Here is a 21332-nt window from a genome sequence, read left to right as displayed (position 1 = left end):
AGATTCATCATGGAGTCACTTGTGTCAAAGCCTGGCAAAGCAGAGCTGGGGGAAGGTCATAAAGGGGAGGCTCTCACGTATGATTTGCCTGATTACAAGGACTAGCACAAGAAATTTTTCTAAACTTTTCTAAATTTTTCTAAACTTCATAAGGCACACACAAGGACAGCTAGCCATTTATACAAGAACATTTGCCAGACAAACTGTCTCACAAGCCAAATCCAAACTGCAAGAGTCTAACCATAAAACTAAAATTGCAAGTCCTACCTTGAAATTTACTGAGACTCACCAGTCAGAACTCACCAGCTCTTATATAAGATGCTCCAGTGCCAGTAAGCTTTCTTTGAAAACAACTTGCATAACCTCCTCTTTGCCCAATAAACCCCAGCCTTTCTTTTGTTTTCCAAACATACCAGGGACCACCCTGTTCTCTATGTGCATTCCAGATAGCAATTCTGTTTCTTGTATGTTATTCCCCAATAAAACCTTGTTACTTAGGAGATATGTCTCTCTATATTTTTTATGGTGACATATCTTTTATGTTTTAAGTTGACATATAATATTTGTACATATTTATGGAGTACAGAGTGATGCTGTGATACATGTAATGTATAGCAATCAGATCCAGGTAAAAAGAGAATGGTATAAGAGGAGATAGATTAAATTATTCCGGGAATTTTTGATTAAAAAAGAAAAAAGGAGTGACACTACCTCTTTCATTGAAATAATAAGAAAATCACAGTGAACAGATGAAGTTATAAGATGGGGGGAAAAAAACCACAAGAAGTGCCAAGTTAAGAAAGGTCATGGCCAGTGGTTTTGGTCTTAGGGTAAAACAGAGACAAAAGTCACCTGTAAAGATTGAAGGGTTGCAAAGTAGAATTTTAGGTTATTACTTTGAGCTTCAGGTCTCTTGGTATTAAAGGGGTTTGTATAAATGTCCAGTAGAAATCATTTACTTTTTCTCTGCAGTACTTGGCCAGCTTAGCAGCAGACACATCTCAATAAGTTTTTCTTAGGGCTTTGAAAGAAAGGCGAATTGGAAAAATTGGGGTGCTAATGAGAGCACCCTGAAATGATGGCTATGGAAAAAAGGATGACATAGACCTGGTGGGCTGATGGAAACTAGAAGCAGGAAGGGGTCATGTAGCATAGATTACAATGAAGTCAAAAAACAAGTTATTTAGAGTAAAATATACTACCCTTATAGATATACAAAGCCCAGCACGACTCGGTCCATCTGTTGTCTCTGATGTTACCTTGTACTACCCTCCTGTTACTTGATCCGCTCCTCTAGCCAACACAGCCAGGTATATTCTGTCTTCAGGGCCTTTATACTTGCTGTTCTTTCCTCATAACAAGCAATTTCCCTGAAAATTCTACACAATTTGCTCCCTCCTTTCCTTCAGGGCCCCTCAGGAAGCTTTCCACTGATCTAAAATTGGATGAAAAAGGAAAAAAGACTTAAACATTATTCTCTATCTTCCTTGCTTTATTTTTCTCCTAGCACTTACTGTTATCATATTCCATATTTAACTTACTTTAATTTTATATTTTTGTGTATATCTCTCCTGTTACTATGTAAGCTTTAAGAAGACAGGGATTTTTTTTTTTTTTTTTTTGACAGTTGATGTTATGATGTTGAGCTTCTTTTTCTTTTCCTTTTTTTTTGTTGAGACAGCGTTTTGCTGTGTCTCCCAGGCTTGATTGCAGTGGTATGATATTGGCTCACTGCACCCTTTGCCTCCCAGGTTCAAGCGACTCTCCTGCCTCAGCCTCCTGAATAGCTGGGATTGCAGGCACGTGCCACCATGCCACCAGGCCCGGCCGGGAATTTTTTTTAAAACCAAGTTCTGTACTATATTTCTGTACCTAGGAAATACTTGGCAAATATTACAGAGACTTAATATTTGTGGAAGAAAAAATAGAGACAGAAGGTGGGGCATGTGGAAAGTTTCCTTTAAGCTTGAATATCTTAGAGCTGGAGCAGTTCAAAATGAGGATTCAAATTTGGAAGCCCCCCCAGTAAAGCCAAAATAAAGGTTATTGTAAATGTAGACTTTTAATATAGGACAGGGTTTAGAAAACTTGACATTGTAGTCACCAAAGATCTTTACAGTAGATATGGAGAACAGGAAAGTGTTAGTTCTTATAATTCAGTGCCAGGATTTCTGCAGAAGTGGAAGAGGCTTCTAAGGTCAGTAGATGACATGAGTAAAAATAGTGACATTTAAATAGATGGCTTGGACTTCAACAGAGGATTGCTTCAGACAGATTTAGATACTAAGTTCTTTCATGCTCCCATTGTGATCTTGGTATCTTCATCTATTATAGAAATTATAATTAGCATTTTACCTGCCAATTTCTTCACAAGACTGTAAAGCACTCTTTATCTCCACAGCACTTAACAAAGTGCCTGGTGCATAGTATTCTCAGTAAATATGTGTTGAGTGTAATACTTACTGAATGAGAAAATATTAAGAGATAACTATGGAATTATGATGTAGGAGCCAAGAGCATTCTGATCTCTAGGTCTTATCAGTTGACCAGAAGGGTGAGAAAAAGAGAGAGCCGAGTTTCATATTCATGAAGGAGCAGGTCAGATGTTTTAAAGGTTAACATTTTGATGAAGGGATATTAGTTCTTTATAAAAGAAAAAAGACAATGCAGAAGCTGGTAGAAGGATTGTAAACAGGCGGGATGTGAGAAGACAATTGCAGGAGAAAGGAAACAGATGAAAATAATGGTTATAGGCATTTGATAGTAATTGTTGAAGGAAAAATGTAAATCAAATAGTTGATAGCTAAACAAAAATCAGCATGAATTATTAAAGATATGGGAAGTGCAAGCAGGCAAGAAATATTTCTCAGGTTAAGTTTGTGAAGAATATTATAGAACAAAGTATCATAGAATTCCAGTTGGGAGTATTTACGTGATTTTAGGAGTTTCACAAATATTTTTATTTTGTCTTGACTCTTGTTAGTAACACAAAAAAGGAAAATGTAAAAACCTAGGTCTGTACACTTCCCTCAGATAGTGAGCTTTGTTGGGGAGGCAGCTGTGGATGGAAAGGGCTAAGGTAATGGAGCAGGTCTCTGCAGGCTGTTCTCTCTTTGTATGCTTCGGTAAGTCTATAAGCAGGATTTGCAAATAAAGACATAGCCTCCATTAGCATTAATAGGATTTTACTGTTATTCTTTTAGTTTCAGGAAACAGGTAATACATTAGGTATTCATGTGTATTATTGAATACACATGAATATGTTATTCAGTTATAGCGGGGCGTCACGTAGAAATTAAAATGTTAACACAGGTTGGGTGTAATTGCTCACACCTTTAATCCCAGCATTTTGGGACCCCAAAGTGGGTGGATCACTGGAGGTCAGGAGTTTGAAACCAGCCTGGCCAACATGATGAAACCTCATCTCTACTAAAACTACAAAAATTAACCAGGCGTGGTGGGCACTGTAATCCCAGCTCTTTGGGAGGCTGAGGCAGGAGAATTGCTTGAACCCAAGAGGTGGAGGTTGCAGTGAGCCAAGATCGCAGCACTGCACTCCAGCCTGGGTGGCAGAGTGAGACTCTGTCTCAAAAAAAAAAGTTAATATAGTCCTAAATGTTTAATTATGAAATATATTTGTAAATATGTACATTGTAAAACAAACTCTTTTCTTTTTGTTAGTATAGAGTTACATTTTTATGGGAGATGCATTTTTTAAAAAGGTATTTATAGCCTGATACAATAGCATTTAGTTCTGTTCAATTTAAGTTAGTTTTTTGAAAATTTTGTTTCTACAGTCCAGAAAAGGCTTTGAAAGACTCACTACAACCCTATGAGGCTGCTTATCTATCAAAATCCTTATCTCGACTCTTCGATCCTATCAACTTGGTTTTTCCCCCAGGTGGTCGTAATCCTCCTTCCTCTGATGAACTTGATGGTATCATTAAAACTATAGCAAGGTACGTATTTTTTATATGTGGCATGCCATAAGATGACTGCCATATTTGTTAGTGATATATGATAGCAGTACATTTTTAATTTATTTTCAAACTATTCAGGTAATTACCCCCACAATTAAAAGTTTCACAGCAAATGAATGCACACATAGTAAGTACTTGAGATTCCAATTAATGAAATAATTTAAATACCTTAAATATAGTCTAAAAATAGTTAATTACTCTGTATCTTGCCAAGGATGCAAAGTAAGCCTAGCTCTTCCCAGTAAATTTCTTACATTACACAAGAAATTAAATATAATAAATGATTTTATAAAACATACAGGTTAATTTTTTTAATCCTAACCTCCAGAAAGTGCTTCATGGCAGAAATAGGAATATAGTCTTGATTAGCCTACTTGTGTTTGCTATTTAAAGCTTTTTAAGTGAATGTGACAGCTTTTAAGACTCTAAAAAGGGAAGGTATCCTAGCAGAGGTGCCACCTGAATGCCTGCAGACAATGTAATTATATACTGTTGCCTTTACACGTTTACATTTAAAAGTTATCCAGACTAATTTGCAGTTGAAATTATCTCAGTTTCTGTCATGACTAACAAGTTGTCATAATAGTAGAACTGTGCATTTGAGATGGACATTTTAAGGAATAAAAAATAGTATAAGACCAAGGTCTAAAATCTTTTAAAGATTTGAAGATGGTGATTCTGAGGCGTGGAAGGGTAAGACTAAAAAGCCACAGGTGGCCAGGCATGGTGGCTCACACCTATAATCCCAACACTTTGGGAGGCAGAGGTGGGTGGATCACCTGAGATCAGGAGTTCAGAACCATCCTGGCCAACACAACGAAACCCCATCTCTACTAAAAATACAAACATCAGCTGGGCTTGGTGGTACACACCTATAACCCCAGCTACTTAGGAGTCTAAGGCACCAAAATCAGTTGAACCTGGGAGGCAGAGGCTGCAGTATCCTGAGATCGCGCCACTGCCGTCCAGCCTGGGTGACTGAGCGAGACCTTGTCTCAAAAAATAAATAAATAAATAAAAGTAAGCCACATGTATAAAAATATACATAAGGGTATCTTTTGCTGCAAATGTACCTATAAATTGTCCAGATTGCCCGGCATCTAGGTCCTAAATCTCTCCACAATTGCTTTGACTTTCCACAGTTCTGACTTTAGGCCCTAGTAACTTGATCTCTTTGACCTGTTTAAGTAAATGTTAAAGAGGCATCTCTCCCATTCCTCTATGCAACTTGTCAATGCTGTAATCAAATATAATCTACAGCTGGAAGAATCGTGCTTATGCTAGCATTTGATAAAATTTAAAAGTGAACATTAACAAAATTATGTCTCAATACTATATGAAAGTGCATTTTTGTTACAAATAATATGCACTCACTTGCATTGTTTCAAACTCTTCTAACTTTTTTAAAAAGAAAATCTGGTAAGTGCCAAGATTTACTCTACTGTTTCAGGGACAATAATTACTTTTCTTGCCTTCCATCTGTATATGGGTTTCCATATGATTTTTAATTTCTAGCATTCATTCCATGGTCTTTGTAAATACCTGTTTTTTTGGCAGTCAGATCAAATGACCCAGTCAATCCAGTGTTAAAGTTGAAGCATGAAAAAAAATACTTTAAGAATACAAATTTTTTAAATGTGTAATTATAGCCCTGTTATGCTTTTATATTATTTAAAAAGTTACTCTATTCGAACTGGCATGAATTGGCATAATTTCTACAAAAACTGAGTATATATCATCTATAATTTACATTTTTAGCCTATGTCCCTTCAAGGTCATCATTTCCATTCAAAAGCTGTCATTTCCTTGCAGATGTGTATGATATGCAATGCCTCTAATTGCACTGTATCAGTATTAGCAAGAGTGCTACTTTAATCTGTTCACAATTTACTCTCTTAATCACAGACTGAACCCACACATGACATGCTTTTATTAATGAGAAACTGGTCATTAAGGAAGCTATCTCCAGGCACTTTTGCCTGGTGCTGAATTTAGGGGGTAAAATGAAACAAGGCAACCAGTTCTTGGAAGCAGTGAACTCTATAAAAAGAATAACCACATTGCTTATTGGGTTTGAGTTTTTATCTTGCTCTTTACTTTCTTGATGAACTATGTTGCTAATATTTAAAAACTGTTTTTATTTTCTCCAGTGAACTAAATGTTGCTGCGGTTGATACAAACCTCACATTAGCTGTGTCAAAAAATGTGGCAAAGACCATCCAGTTATACAGTGTAAAATCAGAGCAGCTTGTAAGTGGTATCCTTTATCTGTAAACTTTAATGATTTTGTTTAAAATTACTAACTATATGATGCTTGACCACAAATACTGATTTAGTTCCATTTTTACTATAGTGAAAGTTTGTAACTTTCTGATGAATTTAAACCAGAAAAAAAAATTCTGTTAACAAAAAGTGGCGCTCCTACACATTGTCAATATATATACTTTCAGAAGACAGGCAAGTTTAATAAGGTTTTTTTTTTTTTTTAAATGTATGTGCCAATTTATGGGCTGATTATATATTTTTAAATATTTTAAATAATTTACATAAATTATAATTATACTCAAATTTTCCCTTTTGTGTGACCACTCACTCCATGTATTATTTATACAGTCACCTAGTGTGAAATTGACTTGAACTGTTAGAAAACTATTGGAGGAAGTAAAGTATGTAAAATTTTAGCAGAAAAATGTTTATTTACTTTTTAAAGATTTCAACCTTAGAGCCTGAGAGTTTAACCCTGAAATTATTCTGTTTGACATAGCTATATGCATGAATTTAAAATAAGTACAAAACTGAATCATACTCTTAATTCTATACATTAATGCTTTAAAGTTAAGCACACATATTTCACTAGTATATATGTATGCTAACTGAAATCCAAACAAAATGAGACGTCAATATATTTTTTGATATTACTGATATGCTAATTTTAGATACTGTGTCAAAATCTGTTTGTCTCCACTATCTTTAGAATGTTAGCCAACTACATTTTCAGTTTATCCTCTCTGGCTAGTCCCAATTGAAACATTGTAATAAATGTAATAATCTATTTTTACCTATATCCAAGTTGTTTCAGTTTGTTCTGCGATAATTTTTAGGGTAGGTTGGTGACAAACTGAAGGATTTGCACAAAATGATCCTTGGGGGTACCAGTCATGTTATGAGGCTTTCTACTTTCAGTTTCCATGGATGGACAGATTTTGTTTGCAAATGTGGTGCTATTTTCCATTCAGTTGATCTTGTAGTCTTGACAAAAATCATCTTAGAAGCACCTTCTTAAAAAAATTATTGAAAACTAACCATACAGAGACATGAAAGCTCTTTGTAGGCAATTACTATTAATTTAGATTACTATTTTATTCTCAATCTTTGTTTAAAGATGCTTTATTGTAATGTTCATTGCTTCCGAAACAGTTATTTCTAGAAATAAAATTCAGTATTATATCTAGTAAAGTTTAGTGTGGTCACTGACAATGTTGAGACTTGAAGATAACACCATAAGAAAGGTCCAGCATATGTATAGAAAGTACCTTGTGTTGAGGGTGGGGCAGGACAGTGGTAATGGTAACAGGTACCTCAGTTAACAGAGTAATGCCAAAAGACTTAGACGAAATCAAAATATATCTACAAACATTTGACTGAGTTGATAGTGTTGATCAAATCATCTGTGGCTATAAATTAGTTTGGCCTACCTAATCTACCTGCAGTGTTGAAGACTAACAGAAAGTCATTGGCATTTTTTGTTTTTTAGTTGAATTATTTCTTTTTTTATTAAAAATAGTTTTATTTTTCAATTTTCGTTTTAGTGTATAAGGGAAACCTCAGTATTAAATAAGATTATCAAAAGCATCATATGCTTTATTTTTAACAGTATATTATTGACTAATGTCTTAGGTAACAACTTGCTGTTAATGTTCATTTCTTGGCGTTTAATAACTCTGCTCCTCTGTGTTTGGAAATTATACATGTTTTGTTTTTTAATCTTTACAAATATTTCTTTTCTTTTAGAATAATTTGACAAAACATTTAGAGGAAAATTGCCAAATAGTAAATCTTTAGTGGAAGAAAGACTTGAAACAGATTTTTTAATTGGATAACTACTCTGCCTATAAGTGGAAATGTTGACTTAAGATTTGATATGAAAATTAAATCAATCAGTGGGAGATTCTTTTTAAAGGTGAAAAATTTAAGCCTCAGGTCCACAAGATTAAGAAGTGACAGAATCTGTTGTTTCCTGACTTTTTAATCATCACCATTCTAATGTGTGAGATGGTATCTCATTGTGGTTTTGTTTTGCCTTTCTCTAATGACCAGTGATGATATTTTTTTCATATGTTTGTTGGCTGAATAAATGTCTTCCTTTGGGAAGTGCCTGTTCATATCCTTCGCCCACTTGCTGATGGGGTTGTTTTTTTTTCTTGTAAATTTGTTTAAGTTCCTTGTAGATCTGGGTATTAGCCCTTTGTCAGATGGACAGATTGCAAAAATTTTCTTCCGTTCTGTAGGTTGCCTGTTCACTCTGATGATAGCTTATTTTGCTGTGCAGAAGCTCTTTAATTAGATCTCATTTGTCAATTTTGGCTTTTGTTGCCATTGCTTTTGGTATTTTAGTCAGAAAGTCTTTGCCCGTGCTCACTGCAACCTCCACCTCCCAGGCTGAAAGGATCCTCCCACCTCAGCCTCCACGTATGCCAGCATACCTCACTAATTTTTGTTATTTCTTGTAGAGATGATGGTCTCACCTTGATGCCCAGGCTGGTTTCAAACTCACGGGCTCAAGTGATCCACAGCGTTAGCCTCTTGAAGTACTGGGATTATAGGCATGAGCCACTGTACCCAGCCACAAGGAAAAATTTGAATTAGTGTTTTCCTTATCCCCTGTGTGTTAAAAGGAAACTAAAATATTAGTATATAAGGGAACTATTGTGACACCTTTAAAATTTATAGGCTTGTAAACTTTTTTATACCAACATTGGAGGCAAATAAACAATTAAGTATTCCTTTTAAAAGCTGAAGGGTATTTTCCAACAGTAATCATTATTTAACAGTTCCAGGGAATGGCATCTAGGATCTTAGTGTAAATGTGAAATGTTATGAACTGTGAGAAAGGAGATTGGCATTTAATTAGGTTGCAGACTATTTGAAACAATAAGAGGAATGACATTTATAAGGGAGGTCTCAACTTCAATGCAGATCAGTAGCCATGTATGAAGTCAATAGTTGTTGACAGTAAGGTTTTATTTTAAGGCTTTGTAAATATACACTTTATTCTTAATATAAATTCATAAGTTAGTTGGAGACTTGACATTCCTATAATGGAAAAAAACATACATGTGTGATATTTAAACAGTGTGGAGACATATGAACTCAAATATGAGTTCAGTTTTTTTGTTGTTTGTTTTTTGAGACAAGTGTTGCTCTGTTTCTCAGGCTGGTGTGCAGTGGCACTGTCTCAGCTCACTGCAACATCTGTCTTCCAGATTCAAGTGATTCTCCTGCCTCAGCCTCCTGAGTAGCTGGGATTACAGGTGCACACTACCATGCCTGGCTAATTTTTTGTATTTTTAGTAGAGACAGGGTTTCACCATGCTGGCCGGGCTGGTCTTGAACTCCTGACCTGGTGATTAGCCTCCCTTGGCCTCCCAAAGTGCTGGGATTACAGGTGTGAGCCACTGTGCCGGGCCTCAATTTTTATTTTATTTTATTTTATTTTTTTTTAGCTTTAAAAGTATTGGCTGGGTATGGTGGTTCACAACTATAATCCTGGCCAAAATGGGGAAACCCATCTCTACTGAAAATACAAAAATTAGCCAGGGATGGTGGCATGCCAGGAGAATTGCATGAACCCAGGAGACGTAGGTTGCAATGAGCTTAGATCATGCCACTGCACTCAAGCCTGGATGACAGACCTAGACTCCGCCTCAAATAAATAAATGAGTGAGTGAATGAATGAATGAATGGAATGTATTATTTAATGGAGATTTTAATGTCATTTACATGGAATATCACCCCATATATTACATGGTAATTGCTTATGTTGTTAATACACAAATATGAAATCACTTGGAAGAGTTTTTATATTATGTGCAAACAAATGAAACAAATCAGTAGTGTCTCTTTGACCAAATGCACTTTAGCTATAATACAAACACATGAATACCTTTGAATTACCTAGCTAGAGTCTTGATCCTTTTTTTTTTTTAAGCTATGGGATTCTCACTATGTTGGTCAGGATGGTCTTGAACTTTTGGCCTCAAGCAACCTCCCACCTTGGCCTCCCAAAGGGAACCACCACGCCTGGCCCACTTGATCCTTTAGATAGCCTTCCACTCTTTGTTACCTCTATTCTTACTTTGGACTATTTTAGGGTCACTTCATCCTTTCTTCAAGATAGCTTTCTGCCCTGGCACAGTGGATATACCTATTATCCTGGCACTTTGAGAGTTCAAGACAGAAGGATTGCTTAAGCCCAGTAGTTCAAGACTAGCTGGGGCAACATATTGAGACCTTGTGTCTACAAAAACAGCAGAAAAGAAGATAGCTATCTGACTTGCTTCTCAGACCTGTAAGAGCTTGATTTTCTGGGGGCTGCAATAAGTCAATACTAGACAAACTGTCAGGGCTAAGAGTCACTAGATCATATTGAAGACAGCAATGACAAATAATATTTTCAAGAGAAAAAAAATTGAAATTGCTAGTTAAAGCAGGTCAAAGTCTGTATTAGTTATCTGTTGTCATAAGAATGCTGTGTAACAGACAACCACTGTAAGCATGAGTGATAGTAAGCGTTTATTGCTCATGCTTCTTGAGTCATATGGGGTGCTACCTAAGTGGCTTTACTGAGCTTGGCTGGGCTTACTCACAAGACTGGCTGGCTGCTAATTTAGACTGGCCTTAACCATATTAAAATCCTGCTCTGTTCTACATGTCTCTAAACCTGCAGCAGGCTATCCTGGCTTGATCTCATGGTGAAGAAAGGGGCGCAGAAGACGAAATATTCCCCTAAGTCTCACTCACCAAAACAACCCCTCCATAGTGCAAAACTAAATAGCAAAGAAGGTAAAGAATTGGAACAAAATTATGCCATCTATCACAAAGCCAAATTGAGAGCATGCAACAGTTAAAAAAGTGAGCTCATGAACTTTCTTAATTTTAATTTTTAGTATTTAGAGATGGGATATTGCTGTGTTCCCAGACTGTTACACAGGGAGTATTCACAGTTGCAATCAATGTTCTCTAAAGTCCCAAACTCCTAGGCTCAAGCAATCCCTCTGCCTCAACCTGTCAGGTATCTGGAACTACAGGCAGCTCTACCACACCTGGCTGAGCTTTTATTTTTATTCCCAAAGGTGTAAGCTCCCTACTTGAATCGTAATAGTGTGTATTTGTTAAATTTTTATGTCATTTGACACCACCCTCATTGTCAAAGAAGAGAGAAATTTATTGCTATGGTAATTTACTTAACGATTTCAGTTAATGTTAATATTAGTATAAAATTCATAAGCCCTTTTTCTGTATGACTTTTAAATTATATGTGTTGATCTCTTATCACATTTTCTAATCTTTATTGTCCTAAACCTCTTTTCGTTATACACCACAGGCACATAATATTGAAATATTTTCCTTCTATTTTTTCTTTATTTTTCTCATTAATTTTTTTTTCTTTATTCCAGAATGTGGAGTTTTTTTAGTCTCTGAGTAATTGGAATCCTCTATAACCACCAAGAAAATATTAGTATTAGAAGCTTGAAAAGAAATTGAGCAATTAAATCTTGCCCCATAATTTTTTTACTGCCATGTTATCACTTCAATACCATCAAGAAGATTTTTGAAATATGTTGTTTAGTTTTTCCAGGTGGTTCTCATTGAGAGGAGTAGTCAGTTACATAGTCAATCTTTTATAATTGTTTTTATAATTTTTTATAAGTTTTTATAATTTTTCACAATTTTTAGGAAGTTCTAACACTATAGAGCTTTTATATCTGTTGAAGCATATTAGTGATCAAGTAGAGCTTTTAATCCTACCCTGTTCCAAGGTATGAACTATGATTTAATTCCTTCATGTAAGCTTAAAATTACACTATTTAAAATTATATTTCTGAGAGAGAAAATTGTCAGCATTTAGCCAAGGTTAGGCTGTGGTTTACTCAGAACACCCTCTTTCCGAGCATACACCGACATACAAATACACATCACAGTAAAGATATAGCCATACCCATAATAAGATCTAAAGAAAACCTGTATTTACTGCCCAGGGCTGCTATAGGTATAAACCTAGTGTGACAAGCAGCAAGATTGCCTTGCAAATGGAACTAAGGCCAAAACATGCTCAGGAACTGTATCTGCAGTATCCCAGTGTGACACCAGCTACCAGCTGGGTTCTGAATTGAAGACCTGTAGTATTGGTACAGAGGGAGGCATGATTAATGGGGCAACTATAACTACCTCTTCCCCAACACACATAATTAGGCACAAATTCAGAGAGAGGAAGAATACTTCCTTTTGAAAATTAGGATGCAAACCACAACTCTGCATTTGAGTATAAGCAAACTTGTTTGCATCTTAGAAGCTATGGATTGTCTTTGATTATCCTTTACTTTATCAAACATGTAGCATACTTTTGAGCAGCTTTTACTCAACTCACTAGTAGTAGGTTGTACCGGTTTATTTTCTGAGACACATCTAAAAGCAAACATGGTGACATGGAAAGATTCTCTCTGTGATGGGAATTAAGAATGCCCTCTTTCTCCATCTCTTAGAAAATCTTTTTAGCATTTTCAGTATCTTAAGGCAGAAATTGATAATCTGGGAATGGGTTTAGGGGATCTGTAGACCCCAGGAAATTATGAAATGTTATTTGAAATTGTGAACCTGATATAGCTGAGACAGGTCTCAATTAATTTAGAAAGTTTATTTTGTCAAGGTTGAGGACTTGCAGAGACACAGTCTCAGGAGGTCTCTGATGACGTGTACCCAAGGTGGTCAGAGCACCGTATGGATTTATATATTTTCGAGAGTCTTGAGACATCAATCAACGTATATAAGATGAACACTGGTTCTGTCCAGAAAGGCAGGACCACTCAAAGCTGGGAGGGGGCTTCCAGATCATAGGTAGATAAGAGATAAATGGATGCATTCTTTGGAGTTTCTGAATAGCCTCTCCATAGGAGGCAATCAGGTATACATTTATCTCAATGAGCAGAGGGGTGACTTTGAGTAGAATGAGAGGCAGGTTTGCCATAAGCAGTTCCCAGCTTGACTTTTCTCTTTAGCTTAGTGATTTAGGGTGAAGAGGCCAAGATTTATTTTCCTTTCACAAAATTTTTCTGAAAAAATGCTCTAACAGATTTTAAAGAGGCCTGTGATTCTTTCTCCCCAAATAACTGAAAGATACCTGGGAAATCCCCCAGATATTTGAAAGCTAAACAACAAACATGTAAATTATCTGTAGGCCAAAAAGGGATATTTTTGAAAAATATTTTGAACTAAATAAAAATGAAAATAGAACAAACATACTAGCATTTGTAGGATACAGCTAACTGAGCAAAGTTTAAATCATTGAATACTTGTATTTAATGTATAAGGAAAAAAGATCTCAATCAAGGATCTAATCTTCTACCTTAAGGAACTAAAAGGGGAAAAAAAGGAGCAAATTAAACCTATAAAACATAGTAAGAAGGAAGAATAAAGATGAGAGCAGAAAACAACCAAGTTAAAAACAAAAAACCAATAGAGAACCATCATTAAAGCCAAAAGCTTGCTCTAGAATTAGGATTTTAGTGAAAACATTGTATACAGGATATCACTGAAAACTCACTATATCTACCATCTACAAACAGAAAATAGACTATTTACAGTGGCAGCAGAAATTACCAAATTCTAGGAATAATTTGACAAAATATGGGCAAGACTTTATGCTGAAAACTATATGTTGCATTAAGAGAAATTAAAGAATAATGTATTAAATGATGGCATATATCCTGTTCATATATTGGATGACTCAGTACTATAAGGGGGTTGATTCTTCTGAAATTGTAATTCTAATAAAAATTCCATCTTTTTTTTAAAAAAATTGATCAATTGACTGTTAAATTTTTACAGAAATACAGAAGTGTCAGGAATAACCAAGACACTTCTTTTAAGAGTTAGAGCCTTGCTCTGTTGCCCAGGCTAGGTGCAGTGTCCTGATCCTTGCTCACTGTAGCCTGGAACTCCTGGGCTCAAGGGGTCCTTCTGCCTCAGCCTCCCCAGTAGCTGGGATTTCAGGCATGAGCTACTATACCTGGCAATCAAGACACTTTTTTAAGAAGATGAACAATGTAGGGCGATTTGCACTACTAGATAAGAAGGCTCATTAAGCTATAGTAAAGGCCAGATGTGGTGGCTCACGCCTGTAAATCCCAACACTTTGGGAGGTTAAGGAGGGAGGATCAGTTGAGGTCAGGAGTTTTAGACCAGCCTGGGCCATTGAGTGAGATCCCATCTCTACCAAAAAAAAAAAAAAAGTTCTAGTTAAGATACTGAAGTATTAAGTATTAGTAGCACAAGTATAGAAAAATGGAACCTTAAAGAGAAACAGGCCCACACATATACAGTCACAGTATATTAGAATTCACAGTATATTAAAATTCACAGTAAACAATTTTACCAGCTACTTTTCTCCAACTGCCTAAAATCACATTTTCAAAACTAAATGTAATACATATTTTGGAAGTTTGGAAAAAATAAAGGAGTAAAGGGGTGTGGTGTGTGTGTGGGGGGGTGTTCTTCTCTTGGGTCTACATTTCTTATTTTCACTTTTGATAATTCAAAACATATATGAGGCTGGGCAAGGTGGCACATATCTCATGTCCCAGATACTTGGGAAGCTGAGGCGGGAGAATTTCTTGAGCCCAGAAGGCAGAGGCTGCAGTGAGCCAAGATTGTGGCCATGGCACTCCAGCCAGAGTAATAGAGGGAGATCTGTCTCAAAACAACAATAAAAAAAATATGTAAGTACTACCTTTGCTAACAACCCAGTTTAAAAGTTAGTAAATTGAATTTCTAACTGTAAGCATTCTGATAACCTTCAAAATTAACAATAATGACAAGGAATCTGTGAGGAGTTCAGATCTCCTTACTCTCTCTCTCAGGCCTCCACAGAAGATACATCTTCAAGAAAATATTGATAGTTGGGGAGCTTGGTTACAAATTAGTGAGAGAAATACTTTGTAGTCTTATAAAGATTTGTATGGGCTGACTCAGAAAAGTCTCTATGATATATTAGACTAGAAAAATAAGGTAAAAATAGTACATTTAGTAGTCCCATCTGTAAGTAAAATGGATATGTAAATAAATGTTTTTATACCTTTCCCTTTTTTTTTTTTTTTTTTTAAATTTCTGGAAGGCCACATAAGAAACTGTTCATATATGACTTTGTGGAGAATGGGACTAAGGATGTGGAGACAGAACTTTCTGAAAAAATTTATGCCTTTCAGTTCTGTTTCAGTTTTTACTATATGCAAGACTTTACAAGAAGGAATAATTTGATTAGTACTCAGAGGGACTGATCACAGTGAATGGGACTGAAGAGGCAAGTCCAGTACCTTAAAAGGCAGTAGCAGTCTGGCAGCTATTGAAGCAATGTGTGTTCTGGTATCCTTGAAACTGTTCTGATATCCTTGAAACTATGTAACCTTAACCCTAGATCATGCCAGCTCTTGCAGGCTCTAGTAAGGGCTTTGGCCTTCACTCAGAATGAGAGGGAAACTATTTAATGGTTGAATGCAGAAGGAGGAAATCTAATGCAAAAAGGAAGGATTAGAATGCAGGAAATAATAGTAAGCACAAAACATTGATAAACATGTAGGTAAATCTAATCTTTAACAGCATAAAATAAGAAATAATAGTGACTAATATGAAACATAGAAGTAAGATGGAACTGAAATACAAGTCCACATTAAGGTATTAAATAAGGAAGGAATGTTGGATTTTAAAGCATTTTAAAATGCATGTCATTGTTCAGAAGGATTTTAAAGCCATGGATATATTCACTTAAATTGAATATAATTTTAACAATTTATGACTACTGAAAGAAATAGAATATATGACTTAGAATTAGGTTAATGGAAAAGGGTAAAAAAGAAAACTATCAGTTAAGTAAAAGGCTGAAAAATATACAGAAGTAAAAGAAACAAAAATTAAATCATGACAAATAAAAGAAAGTTTATAGTAAGATAGTAAAATCATTCCAACAAGTACATCACTGATCACAATAAATATAAATATACTAACCTGGCCACTGACATTTTTCAGTTTGCATAGAATCATTTACTGAATTCAGCCTTGTATGACATACCTGAAATATAAGGACAGATAAAGGATGAAAGTAAAAGAATGGAGAAAAAATATTTCAGGCAAATACTAATCAGAAGAATGCTGACATAGCTATATTAACATCAGACAGAATAGACGTTAAGTCAGAAAGCATTATTAAGGATTGTGGAGGTCACATAAAGGAAGGCAAAGAATTATGATACACCTTACGATACAGCCTCAAACTAAAAGCAAAAGCAGATACAATTATAGAGAGAAACAAACAAATCCACTACCAAAACGAAAGACTGTGATGGTGAAGAGGGTCAGTTGAGCCACATTGGAAGTATATCCTTTAAAACTACTTCTCTTGAGACATTTTCTCAAATATAGGCATTTATGGCAAACACAATCATAGAATGACAAAAATAATAGTGCCATGTTTTACAAAATGAATTCTTGCTTTCTCAGGTAATTAACTTTTTTTCCTGTTTTGACATTATAAACATTAATATTAAAACCAATATACAGAAAGAGCCTAATTAACTTGGAGTTCAGTAATATACTTTTTATTATTAGGACTTCAGTCGAACTGAAGATTATTGTTGGACTATATATAAAGGATTTCTCAGGCCAGGCACGGTGACTCAGTCTGTCATCCTAGCACTTTGGGAGGCCAAGGCTGGTGGATCACCTGAGGTCTGGAGTTTGAGACCAGCCTGACCAACACGGAGAAACCCCGTCTCTACTAAAAATACAAAATTAGCTGGGTGTAGTGACGCATTCCTGTAATCTCAGCTACTGGAGAGGCTGAGGCAGGAGAATCGCTTGAATCTGGGAGGCAGAGGTTGTGGTGAGCTGAGATTGCACCATTGCACTCCAGACTCCAGCCTGGGCAACAAGAGTGAAACTTTGTCTCAAGAAAAAAAAAGAATTTCTTACTACGAAAAGTAATAATGCATATAAGATTATAGATTTAATTACATTTTTTAAATTATTTTTTAAAAATAGATGTGGGGAGCTCACTATGTTGTGCAGGCTGTTGCCCAACTCCTGGCCTCAAGCGATTCTCCCACCTCAACCTCCCAAAGTGCTGGGATTACTGGTGTGAGCCACCATGCCTGGCTTCTACACTAATTATTTTTTTAAATTGTGTTGATTAATTAAGCCTTAATACTAGTATGCTGGGATTTTAGTTATTTTGTATCCCTAAGAGTAATAAACTTTTATTATTTTTTGAAATGCTGTAGTTTGAAGCTTATTTTGTACTATAATCAGATTACTGTAAATCAAAGAGGCCTTATTCTCTACGTTTCATGTAAATATGAAGGATTTTTTAAATTGCTAATAAATTACTTACAGTATTCCTTATTGGAAAATGGGAAAACCTCAGCATACCTGAAACTGAATAGTTCTTTCTTTTTCAAAGAATTTTAAATATGCAGACTTACAACACTAAAATTAATTAACAAGGCCAGTGTTTAGGTCATGGGTAGGTAGAAATTCTATCTGCTGTTCAAAAGCTTAAGACCCTTTCCGGAAAAATAAAAGCTCTTAGGAAGGATAATAAACTTAATTAAATGATTCATTCTTAGCAAATTGTGTTTGCTTTTTTTATCCCCTGTATTTCCAGGTGGAGATTTTGATGGAAGCATAGGAAATGTAGAGGAGGCTAATGAGAAGGTTAGGTTGAGAAAGGGGCTTTGTGTAGTAGGACTTGGTGGTGTCTCAGCAACAGAGCTTTGAATTACAAAGCTGTATTTTATTCCTGTGTGTTGTTCATGCTTAGCTCTCATGCATAAACAAGCCTTGATTTTGTTTCCCACTTTTTAGTTTTATATTAACTGTTCAAACTGGATCACATCTCAAGCTATCATCTTTTTAATAACAGATTTGTGTGAAGATTTAGCCTGATGTCAAGATACAACATTACTATTAAATCTGTTCTATGGTTGAATTATACCTTTCTTTGTTTTGTAAATAGCTAGTAAAAAACCTCTTTTTAAAATTAAGTTGTCAAACATTTGATAAATTTAACAGTCTGGGATATAATTAAGAACCAAGAAGGCAATGAAATCATTCTCTGAACTGCTAGAATTGATGTTACAATGTCCATATACTAAAGCACACACACATAACTCATAGGAAAGTCTCCCAGCTTTAACATGGTTAGTCCTGTGGCTTCCCACTTCAAAGCAAATTAGACCAAGATGAGGGAAGAATATCAAAAAGATAACAAAAAAGAGAAAGCTTACACCTTAGGAATAAGGGAAGGACTCGTAAAATCACCAAAATTTGAAGAATAGAAAACACCAAACATCAAAAGAGTTAGTAATCTAAGTTTATTTAATGAATGAAGGTGAATGCAGGGGAATACCCTGCTAAGCTTGGATAAAGTCAGTAAAAGCAGAGAAGAGACGTAACAGCCTAAAAATACTGCTCAAACACTAGTGAACATTTACAATGGTTAACCTAAGTAGAACTTGCCTTCTTCAGGTACATGTTCTGTGTACCTTAATTATGAAACCAGAAAAGTGTGACATACACTTTGGGAATATTTTCTTGAAAATATTTTCTGATAGTTTTGGCACCCAAGAAATTAGTTTTATATATCATCAAAGTTTAGTTAGATTAATGTGCTGGGAAAATGCAAATTGCTATGTAAACCTACAGATTTGTCCTTTTTTATACATTTTTAGAAACATATCCTAAACCTGGATATCACATAAAATATTTCTAATGTATTACAGACTCACTCTCTCCCCCTATATACACACACCCATCACACACATACATATTTTTTTCATTTTTTTGGGAGACAGGGTCTCTCTGTCACCCTGGCTGGAGTGCAGTGGTATAGTCACAGTTTACTGCAGCCTTGACCTCCTGGGCTGAAGAAATCCTCCTGCCTCAGCCTCCTGAGGACCTGGGACTATAGGCAAGCACCACTCTGCCCAGCTAATTTTTTCATTTTTTGTAGAGACAAAGTTTCACTATATTGCCCAGGTTGGTCCCAAACTCCTGAGCTCAGACTGTACTCCCACTTTGGCCTCCTAAAGTGCTGGGATTACAGGCCTGAGCCACGTGCCCAGCCTATACAAACTATATTTAGCGTGAAGGATCTTTGATAATTTAATTGTGAGCACATACGTATTTAAACATATAATTTTATATTTTTATAGGATAATTGCCATGTTATGATAAACTAAGTGATATTTAATCAGAACTCTTATGAATTATGATTAAAATCTGAACCAGGTAATCTGCGATTATCAATCTGAACCAGGTAATCTATGATTAAAGCATTTGAAAAATAAACATGAATAAAAATTAAGGCTGGGTGCAGCGCCTCACACCTGCAATCTTTGGAAGATCCCAAAGATGACTTCTTAAGCTCAAGAGTTTGAGACTAGTGAGGGCACATAGTGGACCCTGTCTCTACAGAAAATTTTAAAATTAGCTGGGCATGATGGTACATGCCTGTGTTCCCAGCTACTCTGGAAGCTGATATGGGAGAATCACTTGATCCCAGGAGGTTGAGACTGCAGTGAATCATGATCATGCCACTGTACTTCAGCCTGTGTGACGGAGGGAGACCCTGTCTCAAAAAATAAAATAAAAATTATTTTTGTCTGTGTCACAGATCAGTAGATTAAAAAGTACCTTGATGAGATTATCTTTCCCCAAATCCTTTCTTTGGACAGGAAAACAACCAAAGCAGTTTATTTTCTCATATTGTTGTAAATCTTTGAGAGATGGAGATTATATCCTCTTAATGTTTATAATGTGTGAAATTACATTGTGTAACAATTTCTAAGTATATTCTACAAGTAAACCTTTCAGATACTTTATGGAATTCCAGTACCCTTTAATAGTATTTTACTAACCTTCCTCTTTATGTAATGCTTCACACTATTTCTTTATGTTTTTGCTTTATTTTTTTCCAGTCTTTTTGTGAAAGCAAATGGCTACATAGACATATCTGCTTTCTTTTTTTTACAGTTAACAGTGTAACATTAGTAACTTCCATTGTTTGCTCCATTATGTCAGTTGCCTGATAGACCCAACCATTCCCTTATTTTTCAACATGTAGGATTTTCCCATTTCTCAGTTTTATAAATCTTTGTGCATAAACCTTTCTTTATTATTTTCTTATGATACATTTTCTGGGGTTAGTTTTTGGTTTTTGTTGTTGTTTTGAGGCAGGATCTGGCTCTGTCATCCAGGCCGGAGTGCACTGGAATGATCTTGAGTCACTGCTGTAACCAGGGGGAGCCCACTCAGCTCCCAGTTCAGAAGGGCTTCCTGGCCTCTTACCCCAAAGAATGGGGAGAGGGGCCCTGGAGGTGTGGTGAGCTTACCGTTCAAATAAATATCATGGACCCAAAGAGTTTTGCAGAAGAGCAATTTATTAGACTGAGAGAGAGCGAGAGAGCGTGTGAGCCCACGGTGCTGTGTGAGGGGATTCCAGAGCAGGCAGTCCCTTCAGGTAAGGAGCAGCTGAAGTTTTAACCCTTGAGTTACTCCCTCCCCCATTAATGTTTTCGTTCAATGAAAGGAGTTCTTTCAAATGTTGTCTGGAGTGATTGATCTTTGACTCTGATACTGGATTGGCTACTTGGTCCACAGCCCTGAGTTACAGAACCCCCTCCACCCTGAGCTTTCGGGGGAATATTTGGATAAAGAAGCGTCACTTGGCTTTCCCTACGTGGCCCGTGGCCCGTGCTAGGGAGCATCAGAGAAAGAACTTTACATTTGAAACCCCTCTGGTGCCTGGATGGAGGCGTGGAGTCAGGAAACTCCTGCCTTTGAAAACACGCCCCTTGCTGAACTGGGAAGAGAAGTCCCTCACTGCAGCCTCCTCTACCAGACTTACACCATCCTCACACGTTAGCCTCGAGAGTAGCTGGGACCTACAGGCACACACCATCACGCCAGGCTAATTTCTGTATTTTTTGTAGAGATGGGGTTTTGCCATATTGCCCAGGCTGATCTCAAACTCCTCGGCTCAAGTCACCCTCCTGCTTCACCCTCCCAAAGTGCTGGGATTACAGG

General features: G+C 36.2%; 1 protein-coding gene across 3 annotated transcripts in view; it reads left to right on the top strand.

Moving 5' to 3' along the window:
• The window catches only part of COG5 (component of oligomeric golgi complex 5), a 368077-nt gene that overhangs the window by 282846 nt on the left and 63899 nt on the right, over positions 1 to 21332 (top strand). For all 3 annotated transcript variants that reach the window (XM_017546917.2, XM_037745106.1, XM_017546916.2), the window contains exons 13-14: positions 3798 to 3959; positions 6131 to 6230. In XM_017546917.2, coding sequence (XP_017402406.1) covers positions 3798 to 3959; positions 6131 to 6230 — 262 coding nt within the window. The remainder of the gene's footprint in view (positions 1 to 3797; positions 3960 to 6130; positions 6231 to 21332) is intronic.

This window comes from Cebus imitator, unplaced genomic scaffold (assembly GCF_001604975.1).
Source record: "Cebus imitator isolate Cc_AM_T3 unplaced genomic scaffold, Cebus_imitator-1.0 Scaffold192, whole genome shotgun sequence".
In the NCBI taxonomy this organism is placed as follows: Eukaryota; Metazoa; Chordata; class Mammalia; order Primates; family Cebidae; genus Cebus; species Cebus imitator.
This window is presented reverse-complemented; position numbering and strand designations above follow the sequence as displayed.